This window comes from Hirundo rustica, chromosome 4 (genome assembly GCF_015227805.2).
Source record: "Hirundo rustica isolate bHirRus1 chromosome 4, bHirRus1.pri.v3, whole genome shotgun sequence".
NCBI classification, from domain to species: domain Eukaryota; kingdom Metazoa; phylum Chordata; class Aves; order Passeriformes; family Hirundinidae; genus Hirundo; species Hirundo rustica.
In genome coordinates this window covers 35,364,672-35,390,388 of record NC_053453.1, presented here as the reverse complement: position 1 = coordinate 35,390,388, position 25,717 = coordinate 35,364,672, and the positions used below count along the sequence as shown (strand labels likewise).

General features: G+C 39.7%; 1 protein-coding gene across 1 annotated transcript; it reads left to right on the top strand.

Moving 5' to 3' along the window:
- Positions 1–13,051: 13,051 nt before the first annotated feature.
- IL26 (interleukin 26) lies at positions 13,052–19,349 on the top strand. The gene is made up of 5 exons (XM_040061036.1): positions 13,052–13,222; positions 13,603–13,659; positions 15,120–15,251; positions 19,112–19,177; positions 19,263–19,349. The coding sequence occupies exons 1-5, from the start codon at positions 13,052–13,054 to the stop codon at positions 19,347–19,349; spliced, it is 513 nt and encodes a 170-aa protein (XP_039916970.1).
- Positions 19,350–25,717: the final 6,368 nt, after the last annotated feature.

The window sequence follows — 25,717 nt, the reverse complement described above, 5'->3', positions numbered from 1 at the left end:
TAAACAAAGGAACTAGAAGTCGGAGTAGGTTTCTCTTAAACAGGAGGAAATGTCTGGGACAAACAAAAGAAAATAAAAATGTAGTTTCAGTCAGGCAACCTGTGTTTTAACTCAGTTGATGGTTCCAGCTCAAAAAAGGAAAATCTCGCTGAAATGTTTTGTTCTGACATTTTCTAAATACTTAGTATTTTGGTTTTATGTGCATTTTTTTCAAAGGTTGAAAAGAGATTTGAAAGCAAAATGAGCTGTTTCATTTTGAGTTAGACAAGTACTTTGGGCCTACCCAAAATGAATTATTTTTCGGTTGGGTCGCCAAAGAGAAACTCCATTATTCACGCAATTCAATTTTCTGTTGCCCTATTTTCCTTTCCATTTTCTGCCTCCAAGTCATGGACTGTTTGCTATTACCAGAGATCCTCGACTACCAACCTTAGTGAAAGCACCTGCTCCGCATTCTTCCTTGAGGATGCCTTCACTGTAGGGGCTGCAGGACAAAATTTTTGCTTCCTGAGGCTATGTTACTGTCAAATTTGTGTCTCATTGACTCTTCCTCCCTTCTCTTACATTAGGTGACCAGAACAGGTGGGGTTTTTTTCCTACACAGATAATGATAAAACATTTATCAAACTGCCTCTGAAATGTCATATTGTGAAGAGAGAAGAACCCCAGGCACGAACAGAAGTTTCCACATCCTGCTGAGTAAGTATTGGTGACAGTTTAAGAAACATGTCTTAAATTCATTGTCTGGAGTGTTACTCAGTTAAGAGATTTACATATTCAATGTATGAATATATACTACCCAAGTGACCTAGAATAATACAGAGTTGATATTTCCAATTTGCTGCTGGAAATATATTCTAGGAAATGCAAAATGTTGAAGCTATCCTGTTCATAAATCAGTGGCATGTGATTGTGTCAGCTTGTGCTTTAAAGCACAATTAGTTAAACAATTAGCTGCTCTGAAGAAGATATGAACTGCAGTGAACAGCAGTAAATGCCTGACAAAATTTTCAGTCACAGTCATCAGTAAGGATGCTTGTAAAGTCACCATAGCTGGGAGCAGAACTGGCCTACTAATGTGAAGCGAGTTTGGCAGGGACATTAGACTCAGTGTCAGGCTGATGTTTGATACTGCCAGGAACAAAGTAATGAACACAGAAAGAAGAAAAACCTTGCAGTTCTGTGGGACCCTGGGTATTGTTGGCAGGCCACTATTAAAAAAAAAAAAAAAAGTTACATAAAATAACATATTTAGGGTGAAAAGAAATGCAACCTCTCAGGGGATCCAGACTAGGATTCTATGCTGCTCAAGGATGTTTGTTAGAAAGTCAAATTTGGGTGAAGTAACAAAACACAGACTATGTTAAGGCTGATGGCACTTCTGGGGCTACATATGATTCATAGTACATACCCATTTTTAACGCCTTTTTCATGGTTAACACAGACCTGCAGACATGATCAGATTAACTGTATGAACTTCACCACTAGCAAAAGAGCTAAACAATAATGCATGTGAAAAGATTTCTTCTCAAGTCTAGGAAATCACTCTCTCTGTTAATCTTTTAACAAATCCCTGGCCAAATTCACATATGTCAATTTCTGTAGTTTAATTTGGAATTCAATGATGAATGGTTTGAAAAGAAAAGATTCCTACATTTTTCCTTCCTAAGGAGAAATTAAAGTAAAAATTATGTTGAGAAGAACCATTTATCCACAGCAAACTAGTTCATGGGACCCAAATGTAAATATTTTTCCAGTATGAAGGATTAAAGCACAGCATTTAATATTTCCAGGTTCTGGCTATTTTTCTTATAAAAATTCAAAAAAAAATTTTTTTAAAAGGTAGCCTTTTAAACTAAAAACATTTTCTCTTCAGCTAAGGACAGAATGGATAAAAATATTTTGAAAAAAACCCAGACTGGTAAATATGTCTTTAACTAGCTTACTTGAAATTGTTTTATGGCTTTTTCTTCAACCAGTGAGGCCTTTCCCCTGGAAACTGTAGCCCCAGTTTCAAATGACTGAATGCAAAGTGATGTTGTTTTCCAAAACCTGCAAAATTGCACTAATTTAAAGTTCACTTTTTTCTACAGCTTTTTCCAAAAGAAAGATGTTCTGACTCCTACTGCACATTTAAAGAATGGTGATGATGCTCCTTAAGATGTGAAAAGAATGGGGCAATCACACATCTGTGCTAAAGTCTAAAAGCTGTGCAATCATGAAGATTGACTTTCTGATTAGGCCTTGTGATGTAAGAGCTCCCCAAAGGATCAGTTCATCCTGTATCTGGTCCTGTTCCACAGAAAATAGAAAGAAAAGTCCTCTTGACTTCGAAGTGTGTAAGATTAGACTTGTAGTTTGTTTATTTATAGAGTTAGTTATATTATCAAAAAAAAAAAATTTCAACACAGATAATGGAAGTGGTGAATTGGACTATTGAAAGTCCTTTTCTGATGAAAGGCTTTTTCATGCAAATGTAGTGTATTAACACTTGTTTGAGAAGCAGAGGTTCCAAAATAAAGTTTAGATGCTGCTTGTCTTTTCAGTGACCTTGTATTTATTGTTGGTCTAAAAATATCCAGACCTTGTCTTAGGTTAATACTTACCAAGCACATCTCTTAAGTTTCTAGTTTGACCAGTTTCCTCCTTTAATAGTTATCCTTTATAATGTGAGTCCTGACAGTGTTGAATAGGGGAAGAAATTTCAGATTCTCTCTTTTTCATATGTTATTGTCAAATAAGGAAATTGTGTGATTGAGATTTTAGGTAGATATTACCAGATTTGGGGGTTATTAGCTCTGGGGCTTATTTTTATTTTGACAACTCAAAAAGAGAGTGCTTGTTTGTCAAGAACAGCGTTTGGCCAAAAACATGATTAGTTTGTTGTCATCAACGTGAACATCAACGCTGTGTTTGTTTCTCCTCTATGTAGAGGAAAAATAGAGGTTCGATTAAGTTTAGGAAAGCATCTTGGCTTGATGGGAACCATGTGTGGCTCAGAAAATGCAGGACAGTTACTTGCACATGAGATACCTGGTTTAACTTGGTGTGTGAGTTGCAGCCTCCAAAACAGGGAGCTGCTCAGTGCTGTCATTGTGCTCTCATTTTAATATCTGCCAGTGATTCAGTTCTTACATGACTTGGGTTTCTGGGAACTCGAAACAAATCCGTGACCGAGACTCTGATCCTGCAAATTGCTAGAACACCACATATTTTCCTCATTTTGCTAGTAGCCTTATATGAGTCATCTGCCCTAGCTTTGGTGCCAGAAAACCAACCAGCAAAGCTGAGGTGCTGCCCACGGGCACTGGCAGAGCCTGTCTCTAGCCCTTCAGCAGCAAGGGTGGCAGATGAGAGCTTGGTCCCTCCACCAGCCCCGTGTAATGAGCACAGACTGACATCCAGCCTCGGATCTCTGGCTGGGCCTCACAAATTCCAGGCATGGACTTCAGGGTATTATGTTGCTCATGGGTCAAGCTAAGGGCAGGTGAAAGAACCAGAATCACGGAGCTTTTTCTGTGCCATTTTACTTTGGAAACCTTTTAGCAGTAAGAATGTAACTGCATTAGATTTCAGTTTTCATTTCCTAACTGTTTTCCATTGGTACTTGCAGTTATGGACTTCACTTTCTGTTGTAACCCAGTGATGCTGGAAATGAATAAATATTAGAGAACATTTTTAGGGGAGGTGAATATGTGAGGCTTCTCTGAAAATAGGAAAACAGGTGCAACTCATTTTTTTTTCCTACACTGTTGAAGAGTAAACCAGAGAATTTCTTAGACCTGAAGTATGAAGTTTTGGCTGGCAGGCTTAGGCTTGTACCATAACCTCATTATCAGAACTGAGATAAGAGAGATTGGTAAATTACCTCCTGTTCTTTGCTATGTGGTTTCAGGAGCATATGATAAATCAAATGCTTGCTTTTCCAAAGTGACAGATTACTAGAAATAAACTTCTATATTTTCAGAGGTTTGGCAAACCTTTCAGACCTGGAATACTTTGAAGGGCTTGCCTGAGAATTTTAAATCATGTTTGCAGAATATCAAGGCAACAAACGTGGTTTGTATGGAGCTGCTGAGCTAAATAAAGCAAAAGCTGGTAGAAAAATACCTTTTCTCAAGAAAAGAATTCTCGTGTGTAAAAATTTGCTTTCAGTTAATCTAACCTAAATCTGGAAATGTGAGGAAACCTTTCAAGACCCATGTGTATTTGGAAATGATAAAAGCTTCTTCATAAATGGGTACAAATACTGAAAATTTTTAGAGATGGAGAAAAAAGTAATTCAAATCAAGGCTGCCATGTGATTTTTCCAGCCCACACAATGAGCTATATAATTAACCTCTTTCTGGTGACCTAAGTAATACAAATAATCACAAACATTATGGCAAAGGATTTTTTGGGAGTTTATTGTTTGTAGCAAATGGTAGGTTTCAAGATTTTATTAAGTTTGAGAGGTCTTTTTAATTGGATTTTTAAAATGTCTTTCTGATTTTCTACATAAGAGTGATTTTCTCCTCGAAACTCAAAAATTGGTAAGCCCAGCACTGATACTAAATTGCAACACACACCCCCCACGCCCCTCCGCCCACGACCCCCCCGCCCCAGATGTGTCCATTTGTTGTTCACTGCAAACTCTGCAAGCTTAAAAAATTAAAGCAGCTATTTTCATATGGAGAATACTAAGAACTTACTAATTAGTTTTGCTTCACTCCTACAAGCATATTAGATGATTTAAACTTCTGTCACAGTTACAATATGAACTGGATGTATGGGGGTTTGCAAAATCAGTGCTGAGGTCTGTAACTGTAACTTTGCACATAAGGATTCTCTGAAAGCTCTACTAAATCTATACATAATAAAAGATGGAATATTTCTGTTTTATTTTTCAAGAAGCTCTTAAAGAAGGTATCTGCTAAAACATTTCTGTAATTTAAAGTGTTGTACATATTGTGCTACACATTAAGTTAAAAGTAGCCTAAAGAGTAAAACTCCAAACAAGTAAGTTATCTGAAATTAAATGTAACCAGTATTCTACTTTTTTCTTAGGTTTCCAAAATAAATTTCCTAAGTTTCTAAACAAAAGTTTTTCTGTTGATTTAATTAGAAAAAATCATCAAAATTTTCCTGAGCTAAAGTAAAAATCTCAATGGATATTTTGCATCTTTCTTTCTTTCTTTCTTTCTTTCTTTCTTTCTTTCTTTCTTTCTTTCTTTCTTTCTTTCTTTCTTTTCTTTCTTTCTTTCTTTCTTTCTTTCTTTCTTTCTTTCTTTCTTTCTTTCTTCTTTCTTTCTTTCTTTCTTTCTTTCTTTTCTTTCTTTCTTTCTTTCTTTCTTTCTTTCTTTCTTTCTTTCTTTCTTTCTTTCTTTCTTTCTTTCTTTCTTTCTTTCTTTCTTTCTTTCTTTCTTTTCTTTCTTTCTTTCTTTCTTTCTTTCTTTCTTTCTTTCTTTCTTTCTTTCTTTCTTTCTTTCTTTCTTTCTTTCTTTCTTTCTTTCTTTCTGTGATAGTTTATTTTACTATAACTTTTAGGAGTCTTTACAATGCAGTCTCTGTTTTATAAATCCTGCCAAAAGAAACTCAGATTTCACAGCACCATCAGGTACTTCTCTAATGACCGGTGCCACAGGATATTACATGCTTTGGTACTTCTCATAAGTAAATCATTATTTGGCTCCTATATCCTTTCTAGCAAAAAAAGTGTCCGATGCGACCATATCTGATAATTAAATAATTAAAATTTCCCCCAAAATGCCTTTACTGCTGAGTTTCATTAAAAGCACCACTTCACAAAGAGGGAATCTGCACAGTGGGAAGTGGAAAGTCTGGAGCCATGGAGGTGCTGTTGAATGGGAGCTGGGGAGATGGTTCCCTGGCAGCAGCCTCTGACTGAAGGGATTGAGGATGCTTCTGAGAGGAAGACAACAAAGGGAAGCATATGTATTGCCAACAGGTTCACTGGAGGGACAACAGCACCTCCAAACAGAAAAACTCTCTGGGAAATCATTTTGTTGCTTGCTGCACTGTTGCTTCTCTAGCTTTTGTTTTCTGGTCCTGCACTGGAGAGTCAAGGTGGTAGATATCCTGCAGAAGAGTCCAAGAGTCCAACTGTTCAGGATTAAGTTTCCTGTAGAATTTTTTCCCCCCCATAAGTTGCTAGGAGACTAAATACTAGTAGTTAAAGGGTGCTTGACCCGGACAAAAGGGAGTTGATCACTTAGTTTTGGGGGAGGAAAAAAAGCCCCCTGAAAGCTGAGGGTGGTGGGCACACTGCTCTCGGTTTGCCGGGGAGCACGGATCGGGCGACTGGTAGCTGCCTGGAATCCACGGTTAACGGAGGAGTCTGGTCCTGGGAATTCCATCATCTGTTGGAGCGCCCAGGAATTCGGAGTTTCTTCGCTGCCCCGCTGGATTTTGGGTCAGCCCGGGTCCAGCCGCTGCGGGTTCTCCGGCACTGCCCACTTTGCCTGCCAGGACACCCCCTGCCTGCCGAGGACAACCCACCGCTTCCAGCCATCAGCGCCGGAGCTTCCACCGTTTGCCCCCCGGGGCTCTTGGTTATGTTTTACTATTGTTATAATTGCTGTTGTTGTTTGTCCGTCCTGTTATAGTTACTAGTAAAGGACTGTTATTCCTTTCCTCATAGCTCTGACTGAAAACTTTTTTTAATCTTCTAAATTATAATAACACGGAGGGAAAGATTTAAATTCATCATTCGTAGAGAGGCCTGCCTCTCCTTAGCAGACACCTCTCTTTTCAAACCAAGACACCAACAGTGGCCAGGATTTTGGAACAAAGTTCATTTGTGAGAGAGTTGACCTGAGAGATCACCTGTCAAGTTTTTTACATACTCCTGTGCAGGAGGTTTTCTTTGTTGTTCAGAATTGCCTGGCTAAAGCTAGGATTCAGCTTTCAGTAAACAGAAAAACTTTATCTCCAAACCAAATGGATGACTTTACTTCTTTACTGAAACTATGGAAATACACTGCAAGCAAATAAAAGACTCTTGCCAAAAAAAAAAAAAAAAAAAAAAAGGGCAACTTTTCATATTATTGTTCAATTTATTGCCTGCCATTAGCATGGGCACATCATCTAAGAAGCTCAACACCAGTTTTCCATCCCAGCTCCCAGGTGGTGTAACTTATAGAGCTCTATGGGCAGCCTGTGCTGGCATTGCCAAGACGCTCAGGAATATTCTGGTTTAAGAGGGCAGAGGGGGAAGAGAACCTTTAAAATTTTTTGAAAAAAGAAGCCAGAATGAAGGTTTAAAAAGATCATGAGGAGAGAGAAAACTGAAAAAAATTATGCACAAAAGCAGAAGGAGGACAAGCCTTCCAGGATAAGAGTTGTGCCATACAAACTGACACACAGCCTAGCAGCTGTGGACATGCTCCTCCCCCAGAACCAGACCCATGTTTCCATGAGGCTTTTTCCTTTTGTAATTTTAGTACAACCTTTTATTAATGCCATGATGACATTACAAGAGGAAGCAGGTCACCAACTTTTGAACAGTCCTATATGTCACAAGAGGAAATGAGGAGTTTGGAATAGCCACCTTCCCACGTGGGAAGGCTGAGCTGTTATTGCCGAGCACATCTGTCCACTCTGCAGAAATACTGCTGTGCAGGGATTTCCTAATGTGAGTTTGGTGGTGGCAAACAAATGTTTTCTAAAAAGAGTGTGGGGATTGAATCACTGTTACTAAATGAGATCACTCGACTGGTTGATGGGAACAATGCTCAAACACTATTTCATACCTTTTTCTGTCACAATCTCTCTTCTTAAATTGAAGACTATATGAATGTGACTAGTAAAGGCTATATACATAAAGGTTTTATGTCAAATTCAGCTCCTTGTCCAGCCAGGAAGTGGTTATTAATTTTTAACTACATAACTCAACATTTGAGATATATCTTGAGTTTCTTAAATAGCACTAAGCATTCTACTGAAGCAGTTAATAGTTGGCCATAAAAACTGCTGCTGCTAAGAAAACTTTTTTTGTTGTTGTTGTCTATTTCTGTGCACAAATGCAAAATTTTAGTTCTAGTACCTTGGTGGTTTCAAAATGGATGCTGAGGATAGTCTGTAAACTGTCTCTGAAAAGACTGAATGTACTGAACCTTCCTATCAGATTTCTGAAGTAAAACTAGCTCGGCAGATGATTGTCAGCCATCTGTCACCAAATTGAAACACCAAAGCAGGCCAGTAGCACAGGGAGATCCACCACTTGAACCAGTCCTGAGCATGACAGAGGACTCACAGAGCATGTTTTATAGCAATTTGCATTTGAAGCTTACTCAGAAGTTGCTATACATAAAGCAAAGGAATACAAATGCCTGGGGAAAATGGAATTGTGTTTGGATTTTTTGTTTGTTTGTTTTGTTTTGGGTTGATTTGTTTTACTTTGTCTTTTTCATCTGGGTTTGAGCCTGATTTCTGCCTTACTTAATACCTTAAAATTTTTATGAGATTTGTGTAAGGCATAGAGTGAAAAAATTCTGAGAGAATTGGATTTGTGGACCTGGTGGTAAAGTACCACAGAGATAACTGAGGGACCAGAGCATCTTTTGTCTGAGGAGAGGCAGTGAGAGTTGGGACTGTTCAGCTTGGGGAAGAGTCAAGGAGATCTCACCGATGTGTACAGATGCCTGAAAAGAGGAAGCAGAGAGCCAGGCTCCTTGCAGTGGTGCCCAGTGACAGGACAAGAGGAAATGGGAACAAATTAAAATCCCTGAAATTCCACCTGAACATAAGACAAAAAAACCATAAGTTTTCTTCTGTGTCCAAAACTTCTCACAGGTTGACAAGAGAGGTTGTGAAGTCTCATCTTCAGAGATACTCAAAACCTAACTAGACAGAGCCCCAGACAAGCAGCTGTGGGTTGCCCTTCTTGAACAGGAATTTTGGACAGGATGACTTTCAGAGGTCACTTCTGACCTAAATTTTTGATGCTTTTCGGCAGACAGTTGAGGGACACCCAGACAGGCACCATGAAAAGCAGGTGAACAAATGTAGGGATCCTGTGTGTAAGGATGGGAAAAGCACCAGATTGACATCCAGTCCTGGACATCCAATGATTTTCATTTTCTTTGCACTGTCCTTATTTCATTTATGCAGGTTTTTATTTTCATAACCAGAGCAGTGTGTTATATGTAACACATATGTGTATAATATGTAACCTGAAGCTGCTGGTACCATCTGTTTGTGTTATTCTGTTATTCTGTTGCTCCCTTGACATTTATGACTACTGAGGCTGCTGGTATTGGATCACTGGGTGCCTATATGCTGAGATCGTGTGGGTAATTTAGGTACCCTTGTCTGAAAAATTGGCTCATAATAGTTCTGTATTTGTACAAAATCTACAGTAGCCCCAAGGGTTCCCATTATACTAATAGAAGGTCATAAGAAACAGTTGAGCTCTGATGGGTATTTAGGGCTTACCTATGTGTTCATTACAACCATTTTTAGAAAATTGCAGACTCAGTATCGAATGCTAGGAGCTTCTCTTCTCTAAATTACTCTCCCCAAGGGAGGTACTTGGGGATCTTATTCTTTATGTCATAACAGTGCCGTCACTCTCAGTTTTTATAAAATCTTGCTAAACTTCCTTGTTGTTTATCAAATCATGTTTCTGAGGATCAGTACTGCCCCTCTTCATGAAGACCTCTTATTTTTCAGAAGACGGAAGTGAATCAAACAGGATAAGGAAACAAAATAAAGAGTAGAATAGGGAAAGCGTAACATTGGCAGCAGTTAAGCAAATATGAATGATGTTCATAGGAAGTACAAGGCATTTAATTCTAGTTATATTAACAAGAAATGAAATAAACAGAAATTATGAAAAGTGAGAAGGTTCATAAGTAAGAAACTAGACAAGGGTTTTTGTGGATGGAGATCAAAAAGCAATTTAAACTGCAAAACAACCAGTACATATGATTGTTACCTTAAATGGTCTAACAGAACTTTGCAGCAGTGGTACATGTATGTGTTTGCTCTCCATAGATCAAGAGAATTTGATGTTAATATTACCTACTAAGCTCATGTAGGTCAAGACAATTCTGTGGCTCATAATAAGTCAGGGAAGAAAGGATCTTTCTCGGGCTGTTGTTTTCATGCACTCACATGGAACATAGGTCATACACAGCTTTCTTTGAAACTTAGTCTCTACACAGGGTAAATTGGGCAAGATTTCCTTATCTAATAAGCTGACTACTCTGGTGGTTTTCCTTATGCTTTTTTCTTAGTTATTTTCTTTCTTGTTCATTCTTATGGTCATAAGCTTTACACACTGACGAACTTCACTTGTGTTATCAGAATTGTATTGTTCCTGAAGTATTAGCTGATAGTGTATATCTAAAATTTTCCATTAGAGAGAGAGAGAGCCCATTTTCTCTGGGGCAGGAGTTGAATTCCAGCCTATCTGGATTCCAGCCAGAAGGAATGGAAGCCAGCACTCTTTGTGGTGTGCTTTGTTATTGTCCTCAGGCTATCTCTGGGTACATCAGTTCCACTGCCCATACAAAGTTTGCAAGTATTTTCTGTCTTCATTGCTAAAAGGGCTGGTCCTTGAATTTGTATTTTCTTCTGCTTCTTATAAATTTAAAAATACTGAGTAATATTGGTTCTTTGGTATTCTATATTATTTATACCACAGTTATATCTGGGTGCTGAAGCAGCACTGAAATACTGTGTACAAAGTGCTACACAAGACCCAGAAAGAAAATATCATCTTTGTTCTGAACAAATAATACATGAAAAAGTTGAAGAATATTGGCTATTTTTGGACCAGAAATCAAATCACCATATCAAAAATTGTGGAAGTGTAATTTATTTTATAGGATTGATTATTAAATGGTAGCCACCATTTTTTAATGGATGGAGTGATAGGAAAGCCCTATTTTATTTTTATTTATTTTTTAAAGTATGGCTACCTTGCACCTGCATCCATCTGCATCCTTTCACACCACCCAGTTGAAAAGTTAGCCAATTCAGTAAGACATTTACTGATTCACATCCAGAGGTGTCTAGAGCCCAATGAAAAGGTGTCACTTACAGCCCTGTAAGTAGGGTGATAGAAATTCACAGAAGAGACAAAATGAAACTTGTGGGCTCAAGGGTTTTCCAGCAACATTAGAAGTTTCAGAGATGCTGAACATTACTGATTTTCTTATGAAAAGCCACTACACACTGCCTACATGACCCATTTATTCCATTTGGAAGGAAACTGTTGACCAAGGAGTAGCAAGCCAAGGCAGTTTTGCATTCTGACTACATGTTGCTTTCACCCTAGATCATCTTCTAGGAACAAACTAGCAATAAGAGGATAATCTGCTGTCCGCATGACGTGTGCTGAGGTTCAGTGCACCTCATCTGGCAAGCCTGACCAGCATTTAGAGTGTTTAAATACAGACCACAGTTAATATGAGCACTAAAATGCACATAAAGCCTCAGGCCATCATCATATCCACTTTTGAAAGTTAAAGATCTCCTCCTCTTGTTGGTTCTTTTTGTCCCCGGATCCCATCAGCACTTCAGTGCTGGTGAAGTCACTGTGATGTGTAGATGGTTCTGTGGAAAAATGCATTTCCCAGAGGTGTTACAGATGGGATGCTTGTAGAGCCCTGTTTGGCCTGTAGGCTGCATGCATGCTTGTCTGTGTAAATGGTCAGTGGGACTGAGGCTGGAGTGAATTAATTATCCAGCTTGTCTCACCTTTCTCCCTCCTAGAGCTGACACATGTCCGGGGCACAGGCACACTGGTGGCACCATGGAGGGACAAACAGCTCTGCTACTGGATCTAACAGATCATGGTCACTTTGGGCCATTTCACTTGCAGTTTAAACCACTTTGTCCAATCTGTTTAAGGTTTTTTACGTTGCTTTTGAAACATTAAACAAGTAAAAAATTCTGTCCTTTGTGAATATTTCAAGGGCTTGCTTTTACATCCAACAAAAATGGTATCAAGAAAATTTTGTTCTAGACCAAAACCTGCTCTCTTCATGTTCTTGCACACATCTCAGCCAGTTCCAGGATCTTGACGTTTGACTTAAAACCATCCTCGGCTTAACAGCCTCACATGGCTGGTGTTACTCCATGATTTCCAAGTCTGTTCTTGGAGTGATATCCTTGCCTCTCTATAGTGGTGACTGAGAAACCCACAGCATTTGGTTGTCTTGGAAACAGGCCAGAGACAGAGATTGCCCAGCCTCTGTTTGACCGCCTTGGTAGAACAGTGATCATCTGATTCTACTGTTTTACCACCTCTGAGATGGATGTGCTGGGGTCTTGCACGTTATTTCCCAGTGCCCACCACTCAGTGGGCTTTCAAAGTGACTTGATAGCCAAGGATGCCCTGGTCCTTCTACAGAGCCCTCCCTGGAGCCCTCCCTTTTACTAAGCAGCCTGCTGTTCCTACTGGGGCAAAGTCTGCAGAATTTAAAATCGGCAGCAAACACCTTTGCTATTAGATGCCATATCCTCAGAAAAATACTCTTCTCCAAAACTGAAATTTTAAACATTGTGCAGTCCAGCTTCCTTATAGATAACAGATTTTCTAATGATTTTCAGGGTAAATCAGGAAAGTTTTTTTCCTTTCTGGGCCATTACCTTTCAGAAAAGTGCTGCCATATGGTTTTGTGGAAAAATTTTAAAAAATCCAAAATGCATTTGGCATACTTTGTTGCGAAACTAAACTAACGCTCAACTACCTTTTCCTCACTTGACCACCACTTAAATGAGAGAAGACTTCTCATATGATAGGGGAGTTCTTCTTTCTTGGAAACCTTGACCCTGTTGCCAGTAAATATGGAGATATCGTTTAGAAAAACGTCACAGATGATTGTGGTCAAATTTGTTGAAAGTGGAGCAAGATGTATAAAAAAGCACAGCAAAAATACCGATCAGCCACCACATGAGCAATAGGTTATCTATGTGAACATCTCGGGGAAGAAGCTACTTTGAGGGTTAACAAAATTAGGTTAACCTCTGTCATCTAACCAGTCTGGCTGCATCACACACGCTGCTGTGACTGTAGATGCTTGAAGATTTAGGAGCGAAGATGAAAGGATGTTCTATTTTCAGATCTGGGCATTTTTTATTTTTGCTTTGTCTTTTTGCTGTGGAAGGCAAAAAGTCACCTACAGGAAAACATACCTGCCGAAAAGGACTCCTCTCCCAGGTGACTGAGAACCTGTATATGAAGGCAACTAGTTTAAAATCATCTGTTCCTGTAAGTTGATCCCACTAATTGAAAAAAGTTTATTTCATTTATAGGTTCTTCTTTACTAGTTTAATTACTGAGCTTCTGGAAACTTTAATAAGTTGAATGAACTCTATAGTCCTGAGAGACAGGGTAATGCAGTTACTTATTTTGTAAAGGTGTGAAAAAATTATGCATAGAAGATGCATAGAGAGGCTGGATGAGTTTCCCATGAAAGAAATTTGCAGCCAGGCTAGAATTGGAACACAGATTCACGGAGTCCTCACCCAACAACTGAAGATGATGATGAAGATTAATATTATTGTTACTAAGTTTTGTACAAAACAGACTTGAAACTGTCTCCCTTCCTCTGCGTGGGTTAATTAATATTATCATATTATATTTTACAGAAGGATCTAATCAAGACCACAAGATTGCTTAAAAAGACTACAAAAATGTTGTTTATGGTAAGATTTATACTACCAGTTTTCCATTTTCTTACTTTGACTTTCTTTTGTCAATAGAAACAGGAATATGTGATCAAAAGTAATGACAGCTGATGCAAAAATCACTTGTGTTTAATTGGGAAAGACATTTATGAAAGCCACATGCTTAATGAAGTTCTCTGCTTAGAGGAAGAGTGTTATTTCTGTTGCAAGAAAGGGATATTCCCCTGGGACATGAAGGGACTGTTGCTCATGGTATGGGGAGAAAGAGGTGGATTTGGAAAGCCTGCCTGGAGGCACTTCTTTGTAGGCTGCTGAAATCATGCCCTGCCAGGGAAGTTGGGGTGAAGGTGTTTGTTGGTCAGGGAGGAGTGTGCCTGTGGTAGCATTTGCTCCTCCTGTGAGCCCTGGCTGCATGTGAACCTTCCAGGAATGCTTTCAGGCACCAGCCCTCAGAGGAGGATCAGAGCCACAGCCACCGTCCCGCAGCTGAGGCACCTTCTCCTGAGGGTGTGCAGTACCATGGATAGCCTGAGGATGCTGCAGAGAGTTGAGAGAGTTGAGAGAGTTGAGAGAGGAGCTGCTTTGAGCTTAGACCTCTGCAGGTGCACTGGAAGAGGGACATTGGAATTCCCAGTGCAATTCAGCATGGGAGTGAGAAAAAAACCTTGGGGTGTCTAATTGTAAGTGACTGTAAGTGTGTGAGATACTTTAGTTTTCTTCATGCAGAGATCATGCAGGGCCAACTGATTTGGTTTATCCTTCAGTATAAACCTATTGGCCTTTGATGTCCCTTAGATTTCACTGATTACCTTGGGGATGAAGGCTCCTCACTTCTCTGTGGGACCTACACACAGATATCCACATTTGAATGGTGTCATCTGCAGCTACATCACCCTCCTGACAGGAATCTCACACCTGACACTTCATTCCATTGCCCAAAAATAGGCACATAGTCATGTGAAATACCTTTAGGTGTCCAAGAGAACCCACAGGTCAGGCAGATAAGGCACAGAGTTGACAGGATGACTAGTCTTTTCTGGAGCAGCTGTTGGAGATGGGCTGGATACCCTACAGCACATCAAATGGCATGGGACAGTTATGTGGAGGAATGGAAAAATGACACCCACAATGACTCCTACAATTTGTCCAAGACGGTCTGACTTAACTCCCCAATTTATCTTCCATTTACTCTTTATGTGTTAAGTACTTTTGTTGCTGTCGCTTCTGTCCATGATTGGTCTTACAAATAGTCCTGTGCCTGCCAGCACTGCACTCTCCTGCCTTTTCTTCAGAAACCAGAGGCAGACTGAGCTGTTTAAAACAAAAGGAAGCAGGTCAATCAGATACTAAAATTCACAAAAATGGTTTCATTGGTTGCACACTTTCTAAATATGCATGCTTTTATGAGGCTGAAATTTTAGTCCAAAGTTGACTTGTGAGATGTTCATTTGGCAAGTCATTACTCGTTTTGTTTTCAGACAAACTGCAGTGTTCGAGATCAGCTCCTCTCCTTCTATATGAAAAATGTCTTCAGTCGTCTTGAGGTGGGAAGTGACAAGTTGTACTTTATTAGTGCCTTCCAGGTCCTTCAAGCAAACATGGATGCCTGTGTGAGTATATTCCTGAGAGCTAAGCTAACCTTGTCCATCTGAAAAGTTAGGGAAGGGGTCCATCTCAGTTTTTCAGCAGATGGAAAGGCAGAGGGTGATTCAGAGTCATGATGTGTCCCATGCCACAGGGGACCCAACTTTATGAGGGCTTCTCCACTGGGCTCAGGGAAGTTTAACACCATTCATTCCCTCCCAGAGTGGTTTTGTGGGCAAGGTGGTGGAGATCCCATGGAGCCAAGCCACTTCTCTACTGATGATGTCACCTTGTGCTGCCCTCTCATCACTAAAGTTGCAAAGAAACAGGGTGATCACAGGGAGAAATGTGGCTCCTCAAGTTTCTGTGATGTAACAGTGGTAATACTTTCCTTCTTCAACAGCATACCCTCTGCAGATACGTAATCTTTACTCACATGTCATCTCTGCTTCTCTGTACTGAATTTTGAAAGAACTGGTGGTGTCTCATGGGTTAGCAGGGACTACAATTATGAAGCACATGGGAGCAGTTCCTGTGCATTAGCTGTGCTCAGTCAGAGCAGGTTGTCAGAGAATGGTGCTGCCCACTGGCAAGATGTCTCCAGGTGCCCCAGAGAAGAGGCATCTTTAAGTAAAAACAGGATAGAAGTTAGAGCACACTTTCCCCTGCGCAAATATACTTACTAACATACCAGGTAGGATGCTAAAATGATGCCATCACTTGTTGGTCATTTCTCATCTAATTTTTGTGGGTAAACAAATAGCTACTGAGTGTGTCTGAAAACTAAATATCCTATGGATATTTTTTTTTTCTTCCCTAAACCTGAAGTCCTCACAAATAACAGTGTCCCAGAAAGTGGAACCTGACCTAGGGTGAATTATAGCCATGGATATCCAGGCAAAGGTCTATTGTGATTTTAAAAAGTGAGAGCAGGATGGCAAGTCAATGAATTAATGAATTAAATTAAATGAAACTTTGTCTAATCTGAACTGCATGGTAGCATGAAAGAAAAGGACATTCTTAGAGCATTTTGTTCTACATGCGCAAAAATATTTGCTATGCAAAACCAACAAACAGCTTCAGAGATCTCTTTGCAGAGTTATAGGTCAGAACTCAACTGGGATATTTGCGTAATGTAAAAAGATTCAAATCTTAATGTGAGAAAACTTCACCAGCTTTCAGGTTCTGTATTTCAAACCATGCTGAACAGTTGTGATTTACAGCACAATTCACAGCAGTCTGGTGTGATCATACTACTGTGATCATTTGTGTCTGTCAAAATTCCAGATAACCCTGTAATTCCAGAATGTGATAATATAACTTCAGATGGTATAATATGCTTTGTAGAGATTATGTCCTTGTCTGGAAAAACAATTACATTCTATACAAATGCCAGTACACACTGAGGAGTTTAGGCTGTCAACTGTGACTGAATTCAGAATACCCAGTGACTGTAGCTTGCTAGATAGCTTAGTAATACATTTGTTTCTGTGCTATATGGAGACAAAATGCTGCAGGTTTCTCAGAGCTCCTGCATTCTTTTTCATAATTAGTGCCAGTGTTTTACCCGACAGAAGTCTAAACATAACAGCTTACATTTTTGGGTCTTAAAAAGTGCTGGTAAGAGGGACAAGACTATCCCTGCTAGTAGAAAAACAACATCTCTTTGAGAAATGATGGCTTGTCATGATTTTCTAGGAGACACTTCATTTCTGGAAATGAATTTTTTTTTAATGTTTGTATTAATTCAAACCCAGCCATACAATACAAAGCCATGTGAAAGAATAACAAAAATTATGAATAGAGTGAAAGTAATGTATCTTTTGCTAATACTAAACTTGAGATTTTTTTCATCATATTATTCCTCAATAAATTAGCACTCATTAGCACCCATGTACATAAGTTATTTAGTTGTTATTTTCTAATTGAACTATAAGGGTTTTTTTCAGAAGGGATTTCCACCATGACAACAGACTTATATAAATAATTTTTTACCTTTCAAGATTAAAGTTCTCTATACAACTGAAGGAAAAAATGATACCTTTATAGACATATTCTCCTTATATTCTTTCACAAACTTGGGCTGTAATTCAGCCAGATAGAGGCATGTGTGCCTCTATCCTAACATAAAATCCTAACAATATTTGCCTCCCAACGACTTCAAATGCTTTATTACTACAATATTATGATTATTACCCTGCCAATTCTTGGTTTTGTCCAAACAAGGAAGCATAATATTTCCCAATGTTTTAGGGGCCCAAGTTCAGTTTTTTAGAAATATGTAAGTTTGAAAATCACTAAATTGATTTTCTGTGGTGAAGTCAGACTTTTCATTTAGACTATGACTGCAAGGTAAAAGGAGCAGACATTTTTCTTTGGCAACTTGAAACATCCACCTACAGCACCACTGATCTCAGTACTTGCTTGAGTGCCTTGGTCAGCATTGCTGACAACAGTGTGAAGCTGCTTCTGAGGACTTAATGTTCCTACATCAGAAGTACATTGTGGAAGTGAATGTGCCACTCATATTTGAATGGAGTGAAGAAGGACAATATATTCCCTGCAGAGCCTTTAATATATCTCTAGAATTTTAGGCAGAGCTTGTAGACCTCAAGCTAAGTTAGAGTAATTTTTTCAATACTCTAACTTGCTGGCTAGCTCATCTAGTTACTTGCAATATATGCAGGAAGATAAAAGTTTGTAATGTGTATCACCTCTAAAGCCAATATACTCATTTAAGGTCAGTTCTACTACCACAGATATGATATTTTGTGGAAATTTGTATCATACAAGATGGAGATCATTTAAAAAAAAAAAAGAGAGAGAGAGAAAAAGAAAAAAAAAAGAGGTCCAAGTTAGGAAGGACTGCCCTAGTTGGGAGATTTTTTAAAATTTACTTTTATTTATGCTGTCTTTTAAAGATTTGCTTTTTTCCCACTTCCATCATGTGAGGTGACTTTGGGAAGAATGAAAGGCAACCTGAAAATATTTGTGCTCCTTTTTAAAGTAATGCCTGCGGATAGAAAAGGACTAACCATTCATTTCAGAGGAGTTATTTCCCTCCATGAGTTGAGATGAGGACCTTTGCCTTTTTTCTTTTCAAATGTATTCTCCTTGTTCGTGTATTGAAAAACATCAAATTTTTCCTTTTTTTTTTTTTTTTTTTTCCCCTCTGAAAGAATGTATCTTCTCTTTTGACAATCCAAGTAGCTAAGGATCAGCAAGCCATGTTGCTCAGAAAGCTTAGTCTGGCGACTCTAAAAAAACCAGCTGGAACAGCTTTGGGTGGCCAGTGCTGAGTGGCCAGAGATAGGTGGTGGGGAGACAACTAAACCCTCCAGACTTAATTAGTCAAACAGTGGAGAATTGGGCAGGGAAACAGCGAAAAACATAAATTAACTTTATAAACATATTTGAAGGGCTTGCAGAACTGTGCAAATTTGCTCCCTTTACTTTGCAATGGTCTTTGGCCCTTAGCCTTGCCTTCTCTCTGGTTCAGAGGTTCTGAGGGTTCAGAGCTAAAAGACCTTGAATCTTAGAGCTAGGATACAATGAGCAAAAGCTGTAACTACAACTTACATAAAGAAAGCTGTAACTGCAACTTACGTAAAGATTCCTGAGATAAATAGAAAGCATTTAATAAGAAAACTTAGTACCAATAATAAGTACCAATAAGAAAACTCATAGTACCAATTTTGGGTGTCGTGAACTCAACTTGGCAGGAAGCACGCAGGTAAAAGTACACATTTGAAGGGTTGGGAGATACTGAAATGATGTTGAGATTACACTTTTAACTGGTAGCCCTACAGTGCCACACTGTGGGCTGGACTCTTCCTTACCACTATGTCTTTATATCAGCACTTTTGGGTTTTTTTCCATCCTTCAGCTTCCGTGTCCTCCATCCACAAGGTTAACTTCTGCTGTCAAAAAGTTAAGGAGAATGTTTATTAAGGTAAGAACAGGAGGTGCTGGCTCCCCACTGAGCCATTCAAGGGCTGTAGCTAGTCTCTTTTCTAATGTCTTTATCTTCTCAACAGCTTGGAGATCAGGGGATCTACAAGGCTATCCATGAGCTGGACATTCTCCTTCCCTGGATTCAGGCCTACATACAAACCATCATATGAAGGATGAGGAGGTGATGGACAACATGCTGCTTCTGTGAGAAGAACAGATCAATACCCAAAAGGCCTAAAAATGAACTGAGAGCCAGATGAACGTGTCTGTAACTCCCTCCCACAGAAAGAGACCTTCTGTAACACAAGTGGCATGAGAAGGGTTTTCATAAGCTTTCATAGCTAGCCTGGTACAGCAGCTTTGCCTGTTCTGCCTCTGGAGCAGTTAGAGCAGCCTGCTCTTCTTCCCACCCTGCCTGCCTGCTGGACGCCTTGCAGGCAGCCCCCAAACACGCCGCACCAGCAGGACACAGAATCTGCTACCCTGAGGATCAGACACAATGTCCCACGTGCTGTGGGCATGATCCTGCCATGGCTTGTGCCACCCTGTGTGGATACAGCTCAAAGCAACGAGGATCACTTTGGAAAATCCCACCCCTAAGCTATATTTCATTTGGGACTTCTGGTTGGTAGATATATAACTGTATACACAAGCCATTCTACATATAAATAATAAAAAAAGATATACTCTTTATTTTTATTATCAATTTAAGGTAATAATTGATCCCTAATAAAAATACACAGTAAATGTAAAAGCTTTTTTTGGACTCATGCATGGCCTTTAGATGTCACATGATCTACATGGGATCAGGCACTCAGAAAACACAATAAATGGATATTTTTAACTGGGATTGTAAAATGATTTGTGAGAAGTTTATGGAATTGGATGATAGTGATTTCCAAAATGTCTTTCATGTAGCTCAGAATGAAAATGGATTTCTAGTTTTCTCACATTTTTAAAGATTTACCAGGAGAAAATATCTAGGTGATGACTGTTGGGGGTTAAGTTTTCCTGTGGAATTTTTCCCCCCCATAAGTTGCTAGGAGACTAAATACTGATAGTTAAAGGGTGCTTAACCCGTACAAAAGGTGTGGATCACTTAGTTTAGCGGGAGGGAAAGGCTCCCGGGAGCTGAGGGTGGTGGTTCTTTTCGGCTCTCGGTTTTTTCCGGGGAGGACGGTCGGGCGACTGGTAGCTGCGTGGATTCCATGGTTAACTGAGGGGTTTGGTCCTGAGAATTCTATCATCTGTTGGAGCACCCAGGAATTCGGAGTTTTGTGCCTGCCCTGCCGGATTTTGGGTCAGCCTGGGTCCAGCCGTGGCTTCTCCAGCACTGCTCACTTCAGCTGCCAGGACAACCCCCTGCCTGCTGGGGACACCCCACCATTTCCAGTCATCAGTCCCGAGTTTCCACCATTTCGGTTTGGTGCTCTTGGGATCCCAAGAGATCAGACTGCCCGGGACTTGTGAGACAAAGCCCCTCGGGGTTCTTGGTTCTGTTTATTATTATTACTATTGCTGTTTTTGTTTGTCTGTCCTGTTATATTTACTAGTAAAGGACTGTTATTCCTTTCCCCATAGCTCTGACTGAAAAGTTCTTTTTAATCTTCCAAACTATAATAACATGGCGGGAAGGGACTGGAATTCCCCATTCCTAGAGAGGCCTGCCTCTCTCTAGCAGATACCTGTCTTTTCAAACCAAGACATGAACGTATTCCAAATCTGTATGTTTGGCAGTTCCATGGGACTGAGATACTGCAAATCTTCAAATCTCATAGTTCTACTATGTCAGGACCATTTGAAACCATTAGTGTGATGACACTGATGAGCCCAAGCTAGTTCCTCCTCTGGCAAATGTCTAGTACAATGGAGTTGTTATGAAAAGTACTTTTTTTTTCAGTTGAAGACAAAATGGTTAATTGGAGGGGCAGTGGAAAATTTGATGTCATGGTCTTTTTTGAGCATGTAATTTAACTTGTAATTAACACAATGTCCCTTTTCATGGATTTTTTCACACAGCTCACCCATTAATTTTTGAAATTCAACTTTGCTTTCAGATTCAGTGTTTTTTTTCCAAGATCTGGTGGTACGGAATAGAAAATTGACCATGGGAATTGCCTCTCCAGCCTTCATCAGACATAACTCTTTAGTACTTGCCACTGGTAGGGCTCAATAGCTGGGATCTGAGAGTCCTGTAGCTGTGGGAGTTGGAGGGACTGATGCTTCTCTGTCTTGGAAGGGAGCCAAGGACACCTGCAAACAGAAAAACTGCCACATTTAATTGCAAAGATCCATGGGCAACGGTTTCAGGTGATTCAGGTCGCCAAAGACTTCTCTTGTGGAAATTTTGCACATCCAGTCAGTGGGTGACACATGAAGACAGGGAGAGATGACCTTTAAAAAGGGCAAGTAGCACCTTCCCTGCCACACTGCATCCCTGACGTCAGCCTGCAGTGGGTATGGGCAGCCAGCAGACCTCCTGCAGCAGGGTTTGAGGTCAGGCTGCAGCAAGGCTCAGCCTCCATTTATCTGACAAGGAAATCAAGCTATTTATGGCATAAAAGCTTAGAATTTGTGTATTTCAGTCCTCATTTTCCGTATGGCTTGGGACACTTTGCGAATTCTTAGTTGCCTTGTCTATAAAATGATAGCACCTCTGGCAATGATGCATCCCTTCATTCAGTAATGAAAATCACGTTTGCAAACCAATTAACCACTCCTGGATGAAACCCAAAATATAGCATCTGCAAAATAAGGACTTTACACAATGCAAAAGTGTTGTGGTAAGTGATACATGCCATATGAAGGTTACCTAACAACAAATATTGCTTTGAGTCTTCACAAAAACATAGCAAAATAATTGGTATTAAATATATTCAACTGTCAATTCAAAGTAATAAGTATGGACAAGAGCTTGTTGCCTTTTAAAACTGGACAAGTGAAGGAGTGCATTTTAATTTTACAGATGAGACTCTAGGTGTCACTCTTAGAAAACAAGACTCATGTTAGTCTCAACTGCTGACTTCGGCTGATGGATAAAGTGTTAGTGCATATTTCATAAGCAGTTCCCTTGGATGGAAACTGAGATAGATATGCAGTTGGGTTAGAAAGATTGAATTATTTAAATTTAATTGCCAAAAATGTAGAATTGAAATAAAAAATGCAGAGTAAGAACAATGGGCATATAGCAACAAACATTATGAATTCAGTTTCTAGTTTTACTGTAGAATTCTTATGTGACTATACACAAGTTCTTTTTCTACGGTACTGTTCTTCTTTGACAAATGGAAAAAAGTCTATAAATTATTTGTTCAAGTTAATTGAGCTTACAGATATCCTCAGAAGTAAATGATTTCCTATGTAATGTTAATTACTGTCACTGTTGCTTAGCATGGCTTGTCTTATCACAGTGTTTTGGTCTTTTTGAAGCAGTGACTCTTATTACTTGGGAAAAAAAATGGTATTTTATGACTGTTACTGCAAAAGCAAGAATGAAAAATATGTGGCTGTGCATTAAAATTTTCACAGATCACCACTTCTTGAAAAACACTGATCTAGTGGAAAGTAGAAGCTGCACATGCAGTTTTGGTGCTATGTAAATTGTACAGCAACAGTCAGTGAAGACCATTTCCATAACGTGCAAGATCATGTACAATTTTCTGGTTTCCCTGACGTGTTTTTTCTCTGAAGTGCAAAATCTTCAGAGAAGAGGTTATCATTTAATAAATAATTTCTGCTGTAGGCCCAACCATCTACAGCAAATTCCTGATCTCAGCTGAAGCCGTGGTGTTATAGTGTAAGGATAGAATCATGGAATCATAACATGATAGAATTGTTCAGGTTGGAAAAGATCATTCAGACCATCCAGTCCAGCCATTAACCCAGCACTGCTAAGTCCACCATAAAACCATGTCCTCAAGTGCCAAATCCACAGATATTGTACCTACCTGCAGGGATGGTGACTCAACCACTTCCCTGGGCAGCCTGTTCCAGTGCTTGACAAACTTTATTGGTTGCAGCTTGACAGTACTTTCAGAGACGAATATTTCCTAATCTCCAATCTAAACAAGTCCTGGAAGATGCTGGGACAGTTTCCCTTGGAGACCATTAGAAGGATTAGAAGTTTAGATTAGAAGACTGTTTCCTGAAATGTGGAAATAAGAATGGTATTTGGACAATGATGCAACTTGTGTTGGATTAGGCTGTTTGGTCACTGTTTCTTTTTGCCCACAACCTATACGGATTTCTAGACACTGCAATAGGAGACTCTTCAATGCAAAGATGTATGGGCAAAGGTGAAATGCTTGGAATTTTGGTCTAGTGATTAATGAGATGCTCCCTAAATAGCTCCGAGTAGCCAGTGAGCCCAGATACTCAAGTCAAGTCATCTTCTTCTTAGGAACTGTGAGGCTGCCAAGAGAAAGGGTGCCTGGAAAGGCAGCGCTGTTACAGGAATGGGAAATAGACGGCAGCCCCTGTAGAGCTGCAGTGGCCACATTACAGCTTCTCCCATCTTTAGCCAACTTTCTTCATGTTGCAAATAATGCGTGTCCTGGGGATACCCACTCCTAAATACTGCTAGGAGCTGCTGAGCTGTGGAACACTCACTCTCCAAGAACACGTGTGGAGAATGGTCTCTCTTCAAATCTGTTTTCACTGAAAAATCAGTGTTTAGATTGACATTCCTATTCTGTTTGCTTCAGTGGAAGAGTGATTTGGAAACGTAAAGGCAGCCAGTAGGTTTATTGCTCTGAAGGAGCATTGATTGTCAGAGGGAAAAGGGAAGCATAGGAATACCATCAATTGAGGGTGGAGATTATTGTGGAGTAAAGACACTGGTGAAATACATCAGAAGTAAGCTTGAATTGCAAAACATTATGGATAATGTTTTTTTTAGTCCTTTGGATGGAGCAGGTTGATGAAAGGCATCAATGATCATAAAGCTACAGGGTCCACAGGGTAAATGAGGCTGCCAAGGGACTCTGCAGGCTTCTGGCCTGACCTCCTGCTCAAGGTAGGGCACACCAGGAGGTCAAACCACGGTGCTCAGGGCTTTATCCAGCTGGATCTTGAAAAATCTCTGATAGGAGTGACAGAAGGTTGACTTTGAAGGGCCATTGCATAATTTCTAGCTGGCTAAAGTATTAGAGAGCTGAATGGAGCCACAGCTGAAGAAGAAGTGGCTTTGTTTCCATAGTTGAAAGGAAACCTATGAGAACTGCCTAGCCACAAAAAGTTTGTGTGAGGTAAATGATAAATTGCAGGCAATTGTTGAGTCCTGTGAGAGCAAAGAGTTGACTGAATTTTGAAACAGAATTAAGGCAGATGAGAAGACACAGATGTTTCACTTCTGGTTAATTATTTTTGAAGGTTGAAGGCCCCTCTCAATTTATACTGAGGTTTTTGGTCCAAAGCCCTGGGGATGAAAAACAGCCCACTGCTGATCTGGCTCCTCTCCTTACAGAATGGGCACTGCCAGGGAGGTTTCTAGTGTGTGGCCCATAAAAGGGACATGCAGATCTCCCTGCTCCTTAGACACTGGCTCTGGATATCCTCAGAGTGCCCCACCTTCTCGTCCCAGGTTATGATGCCCTTTTTAGAGTTTTGTTGGCTTCTGGTAAGTTTTCTGCCTCAGCAAACTGGAAAAGAGCAGAAGAACATGTTATGCTAGGATATTAAAGTAATATCAGCTATCTGCTTACCATTCCCTGATTTGAATCATCAGAGATAGAAACCGGAGAAAATTTAAATTTAACTCTGTTTAGTGGAAGAGGGTGTATAGATGTAGAGGCAACCTGAGGAAGAAGAGTGTAAAATAGGAGTGATGATGGAGGAACAGAGGAGCCTGGAGTGTTTGGGTCTTATCTGTGTGTTTTAGCATCTTGCGGTATTTTGCACCTTTAAAAAAACTTCTTAAAGAAAGCTAGATGTAAAGTTTCTAGCAGCTGGAGTTGCAGAGAAAAGAATGAAACTTACACAGAAATTATGAATGAGGTTATATATAGATATTAAGGTGCATATGCATCTACAGAAGACATTAGATACTAAGGTATCAAGGTGTGAACCTTTGCTTTTCCAACAGTTCCTTTAAGCAATTACGTTTCTTCATATTTAATAAAATCTTAATTTTCTTCTATTTAAAACCTCAAAAAGGCTTTCACACTATCTTGACATAATAATTGAGTTTGGGGTTAATGATGCACATCACTTGTTAATATTAACCAATGGATGCTTTTCCTTCCACTTTCAGCCATTGCTGCTTATTCAAATTGCTTCGGCCGTGCTTTCAAACAAGCTGATGAGAACGAAGTAACTTCCTTGAAGTTTCCATGGTGCAGGGGGGGCTTTTTATTTGCTTGTTTCTTCTAAAGATTCAATGAGCGGTTGTTAACAGTAGAATACACTCTGGTGGCTTTATTGCTGTAGGTGAAGCCTGTAGCCTATGTCGATCATTGATAAAGCATCATCAATTATTTTCTGATTGTTCCCTCCCTGCAGGAAAGACGAAGTGGTTTGTGCCAGCCCAGCTCATTGTCCC